Raw genomic sequence first — 6,231 nt, forward strand, 5'->3', positions numbered from 1 at the left:
CATGCACAAGTCAAACCAAATATACAACCTGCCTTGGAACAGAAACTGGGGAGTAGGCTCTGAGGAGAGACAGGAGGATAAGCGTCAAAGATGATGAAAAGGAAGAAGGTCTGGATCTGGCCCATAGTCCCCGACAACCCAACTAGGAAAAATGCCACTCATCTTTCTGCACTAGATGAAAGGTTTTAAGTAGTGGTGCAGTAAATCCATTAGCGAATGGGATGAGAGGACAAGGTAACTGAAAGAACAACCTTCATATTCTGGGAGGTTCAGAGAAGTCATCTCTGCCCATTCAGGTAAGCCTGTTTTTTTGCTTCTGGGAGGCTCTTTGCACTTTTTTCACAACTATTCAAATGCTAACTACTGGCTGGCAGAAGTGGGAGAGCAAATGCAAATTTAGCTTTCAGGAACTTCGGGCAGATAAAGGGTAATTTTGTAAAGGTAACTTATTGCTTAATATTTATTACAAATCTGACTTCACTATTGAATTGGATTTATCGTAACTAATAAAAATAGTTGTTTATTTTTCTAGCTCGTTCCATTCCTGAGATACAATATTTTTTATGGTTTTCTACATAGGAAAGACAGGTCTGCCATAGTTTTTGGGTGCTAGGCACTTTACGGAAATGTTAACATAACATTTCTACATGTGCTAGTATTAAATAGCATGCACCATGCCTTGTTCTACATAGGGGTTATATTAATAGAGTCATTTTGACCTGTCAAAAGGCTTATTTTTAGAAGTCACATTGCACTTTTGACACTACTAATTAGGCTAGAATGTTAGGCTTGGGCCATGTTTGCACTACCACTGTAGTGGCTGGCACAATAGGTGCTACAGTCCTCTTATGGCACTTAACCTCCAATTTCTAGATACATTTTGTACAATATTCTAGGGACTTTAAGGCAAGTAAGATAAATAATTTAGGAGTATGCCAACCCGACCATGTTAAAAGGGGTAGCACAGACACTCTACTGCTGGTTAGCAGGGGAAATTGCGCATAGTACTAAAAAAATCCAACACAACCACGCAGAAAATGATTTCCTAAAGTAACAAGGAGAGGCGACCCAGTGGGGAAGGCACAGGCCTTCACTCTTATTTTTGATGGACAGGTTGGGATTTAAGGGAATCAAGTAGACATCTCCAGTGAGTAAGCACAAAATCCTTACAGAAAGAACATTCAACATATCCATACAAAAAGAAAGCCATTAACAGTGAAAGGCCAAGAACATTCCATGCAGCTAATAGGATCAGAAATGTGGCAACCATACAGATGTTGAATACAGTTTACACATTACCCTTGCATTTTCAATACAATTACTCTAAATTGGATTAATGTAAATAGTGCAGTTTTTCAGCACATATCTAAAACGCTTCCTCTAGACCACAGATCCCCCCCAACAACCCCACACCCCCCTCCAGAGGAGCTCAATCTCGTTCCTACTATTTTGAGCCCTTATAAATTGAGTGCCTTGTTCGGGTTGCACGGTTATTATTGAAGAATATTCATTTTCATTTGTTCAGGTGCTGAGGTTCTGGGATGGTCAGAAGTTGATACTGTAACAAGTATTTATATAAAATCCTCTGTACTCCTTTTGAACTTAGCAATTATGTCTCCTCTTGCTTACCTAGACAGTTAGGAAAAGTTTGGTAAGCTCTAAAATAAGGTTGAAGTGATTTCATGTAGTTTTTACGCTTTAAGATATTATTTAAAAAGGATAAAAAAGGCTTTTGATAATTTTACCAAATCTTTTAGAAGGCTTGATATCAAAAAACTGGTCTTGTGAGAACAGCAACCCTACTTCTCTAAAACCTTGGACGGGCTCCACACTAGCCTTAATACATCATACTTCCTGTAGACCTTAATCTTTGCTTACCTTTGGTTGAGGGTGCCAGTAGTAAGCACAGCAGACTACTTCTTGCCTTTAACTATCTTTATTCAAATTCAACACAACAAAAGACATTGGTTCTTAATACACGGCTAAGTGTGTAATTGTGTTCCATCTTTTTTAATGATGTCAAAAAGCGTCCTAAGCTTTCCTCCCTCCATCCACTTGCTGTCCTGAGGGGAAATAGGCCAGTGTGCCTGCCTTAAATGTCCTCTTCCTGTTGATCATTCACTTCAGGCATACGATAATACTCATATGTTTTTATCCCCAGCTCAATTATTGTTGGATTTCCTATTAGGTATCCACCTCCAGCCTCCACATCAAGTACGTATATTTCACTCATTATCACCCGATCTCCAAATGCCAGCTTGACATCAAACTTTCCTCTACATGATAACATTGGGCCAATCAGAGAATATATCTTCATTCTGGTGGCTCTCAGGGGCGGCAGAGGGGAAAGACTGCTGTATGTGATTGAATCCACGACGTTTATCGAAGAACCTGTGCTGATTAGACATTCAATCGGCTTGTTTGCTACATTTACTATAAGCCAAAGGCCACCCTTTTCGCCGGGAATTTGAATCCCACCAACCCATCCCTCAGCAGGTGACGAAGAGCGTGATGGCCAAGGCTTCTGGTTTTGCACGTGGTTGTCTGTGAATTTTTGGGCTTGTGCAGGTTTGCCAGAAATCTCGGCCTGTTTGCTTGGCTTGCTTCCAGCTTTGCCAGAGCGGATGCCAGGTGCTGTTTTGCCCCTACACACAGACTGGTAGTGGTTCTCCTTCCCACAATGACCACATGTGTGGCCCATGGCAGGGCACTGACCATCATGTGGCCACTGGCCCCCACACCTGTCACATTGTGCAACAGGTTTCTTTGTTTTCGATCTACTCAAGTGTGGCACCCCCTGTACTTCATTTCCTTGGCCATTGTGTACGTGCTCTTTGGTGCTTATTTTTAATGCAGCTGACTGCACATGAATGCTTTCACTCTGCTGACAGTCCACTATCTTAGTAGTCTCCCGCACCAGCTGTATTCGGATTGTGGGAGATGCACACCCCACGATTATCTGTGATTTGATTGCTTCTTCTGTGGAATATTTATCAAATTCACAATCTAATGCCAACATTTTCAAACGCAGTACAAAGCCCTCCATGGATTCATCTGGGCCTTGCTTTGCCGAATGGAACTGGTAACGCAGGAGCTGAAGGTCCTTTCTCGGTTCAAAGCACGCACTGAAGGCTTTCTTCAGTTTTGTGACATCTTCTCTCTCCTCCTGTGTGAACGTTTCTATGATATTATCCACTTCAGGACCAACCCAGTGTAGCAGTAGGTTCAATTGCATTTTTTTAGATGCACCTGTGAGGGCCACGTGATTGTCAAATTTTCTAATCCATTTTCGCCATCTGGGGCCCAGGTTCCAGGTCTCGGACATGTCAAACGGTGCAAGAGCATTTAGATTCATCTCTTTGCCAATCTACAATAGCAACCAATCCACCAAATTGTTGTACTTAAGTGAGGTGGTAAAGATGACAGCCAAATACCCCTTCCTGCCGGGTCAAAGGGTGGTGCTGATTCTTGTGAATCACTCTTCTGAAATGGCAGGAGCTCTTCACTTTCAGTGCTAATCAGAATCCAGAATAGTCTTAAAGGTAGACGCCAACTTCTCCTGTAAAGATCTGCAAAAAGTTGTGCTACCCTCTCTGTTCAGATAAAAAGTTCTTCCGTTTTTTCGTGAGATCTTTTTAGGCTGTAATGATTCCTGGAGTTTTTACGACGTTGGCGCTCTGGGACTAAAAGAGATAAATAGACGCCGTGTGAGGGTGTCTGAGCCTGGACCTCGCCTGACCTTCTAAGATGGCCGCCTTCGCTGCACGCGCTCGCACGTCCGTTGTGACGCGCACTGAAGTGCCTAGGTGTGTGTCTGTCGGTGCGGCCCCGGAGGCCGGGGACTCTACAGCCCACCTGTACCTGAAGGCCCTGGTCTCCGGTATGGCGGCGTTCACCAGCTCCCTCACGGTGGCAGCTCGTGCGGGCCTCGTTCAGGTGAGGCCTTCTCCTCACCAAAGCTCCCACTCCCTCCTTCCTGTCGGCCTCGGGCCTCTTTCCGCCTCACTGACAGGCTGTGGCAGACCCGGGGGAGCTGCCGCTCTTCTGCGCTCGCGGAGACGGTTTGTTGACGGCCCCGGGGCCGTCAGGATGTCCGATGCGTCCTCAGAGGGGCAGAGGACCCGGTGCGACGCTGCAGCCAGGCGAGAAGATCACGTCACACCGACCGTTACTTTCAGACCTTTTTCACCGCCCCTTCGCGCGGCAGCCGCTCGAGGACACCTGGTCACAGCCCGGCCCACTGCTTGCTCCTAAACTTCCCGCCCTGAACCGCTGTCCCCCCTCCCCCGCGTTTTCCTTGGAGATCTCGAGCTCTCCTGCCCCCCTCCGCCCCCTGCCTCTGCCTTCTCCCTTCAGTCTGTTGACCCTGCCTGCATGGAGTCGCGTGCATGCTAACAATTTACAAGAGGAAAGCAGAAGATTAACAAGCATTTGCAATAGGTCTCGCATTTACGCGAGTTTAAGCTACTGGCATTGTACATCACTATGCCTTTTATTTATGTTTTAAAAACGCAAACAAGAATAAAAGGCATTGTCATTTGCAATGTCAATAGCTCAAAGTCGCGTAAGTGCGAGACCTATTGCATTGCAAATGCTTGTTTCTAGTGCGTATGGTGCCAACCGGTACCATATGCGTTAAGTTCAAGTTGACTAGTGACCAGACGCTGCTCTAACATCCAGACTAAATGCATGTGTGTATTTTCTGTCTAGCAGAGCTCCATGTTCAGTTTGAGTGTACGCTTCACTATACCAATGGGTCCCATTCTGGACGGCCCTTGGTACAAAATATCACAAGACTGAGGTTGCAACTTAGCCTTCCCAGGCAATGGAGCATATTGCTGGCACTGCCGTACTTGGAGGACCTTTCTTTTTTCCTTTTCTTTTCTGATATTAAATAGTCCTTTAAGCATTTAAATAGAGCAGGTTCCAGGGGGTGGGGGTTGAAAGAACCTAAACAGGAGCATTCACCTTTGAAAAGCATGTTAAAATTGTTCGAAATACCAGCAGTTACTACAAGGAGGCAAAAAGAAAAGGTCCTAATGTTAAAGAATCTTATGGAGATAACAGGCAGTATATATATATACAATTATGCTCATGGAAAGTATTTACTGCCAATTCAGATACAATATACACAAGTACAGCCTATGAGGATTGCTGAATATTTTCGTCTACGCCACCACATCCAGTCCATTTTTGTAGGAGCGCAACTCACTATACTGTAAAATCTACACTGTATGATTCTTTTCCCTAATAAAAACCATAACATAGATAATCTATATGTGGAACTGCCATTGCCCAACAGTCTAGGTTACAAGTTACTAAAGACCAGCAAATGGTGAAGTATTCTCCACAGCCAGCAACTGTGCAGAGCTGGGGGTGGTGAGTGTTAATATGTAGCCTTGTAAACATCTTCCAGCCCAGAAAATTGTTTGAGCTATTTGGCTAACCAGGATTGCCTCAATGTTGATATATACATCTTTTAAAAAAACTACAGACCACCTAGATCATTTAATCAGGACTCGGAGGGCTTCAGCGAAGGTAGCCAATTTTTGCAGGGAAAAGCAGGTTTGGAGTACAAGGAACACCACTGTGTAGGTGGCTACTGAAAGGTGCCTGTTTTCAGTCTTCGTGCAGGGTCTGGGGTGACCAGATGGTTTTGGATTTCTTTTCTGTAGTGCAATCAGCAGTGACCTTCTGTTCAGAGCCCTGGCATTTATTATATTACAAATTAAGCACTGGTAGGTCCCCATTTGTAATGGTACAGATGAACGGAAAAGAATGAACTGGAATGTGTCCTTGAGCACTTACCAGTGGCTGAGGAGAAGTCAAGCTTCCGACCCCTGACTTTTTCGTGCCATCTTTGTTAACAAATGCATTCTTCTTGACCGGTGAATATTGGATTGGTAAATTTGATTGCAAAAGACACACAAATGATGGACAGGATGCAGAACGAATCAAAACATTCACTCCCGTCAAGAGATCTGGGTTAAATCCATTGTTCTTTTGCTCACCATGCCATCCCAGTTTAGACCCATCCATTTGCAAATCAGTCTTGGGCCTGTGCCTTATGGGTACAGTTCAGCCCGAATTGCGAGGCCAGGTCCTCCCTGGACCAGAAACAAGCATCCTAGGACCTGTTTCAGGGTTTCACCCTTAATCAGCCAGGCTAGCTTGACTCCAGTGGCACAGTGAGCCCGGGACCCACGTCTGGTCATACCCGGCGTACTTAGG

General features: G+C 44.8%; 1 protein-coding gene across 1 annotated transcript; it reads right to left on the minus strand.

Moving 5' to 3' along the window:
• Window positions 1–1,985: 1,985 nt before the first annotated feature.
• LOC147678633 (uncharacterized) lies at window positions 1,986–4,169 on the minus strand. The gene has a single exon (XM_086946614.1). It carries the CDS (start codon window positions 3,353–3,355, stop codon window positions 2,093–2,095), a length of 1,263 nt encoding a protein of 420 aa, XP_086802740.1. The 5' UTR covers window positions 3,356–4,169; the 3' UTR covers window positions 1,986–2,092.
• Window positions 4,170–6,231: the final 2,062 nt, after the last annotated feature.

The sequence above is a fragment of the Lissotriton vulgaris genome, chromosome 12 (genome assembly GCF_964263255.1).
Source record: "Lissotriton vulgaris chromosome 12, aLisVul1.2, whole genome shotgun sequence".
Taxonomy (NCBI): domain Eukaryota; kingdom Metazoa; phylum Chordata; class Amphibia; order Caudata; family Salamandridae; genus Lissotriton; species Lissotriton vulgaris.

What these genes read in the sequence shown, in the direction of transcription:
- LOC147678633 (XM_086946614.1), bottom strand. Translation starts at nt 3,355, where the DNA reads ATGAATCTAAATGCTCTTGCACCGTTTGACATGTCCGAGACCTGGAAC.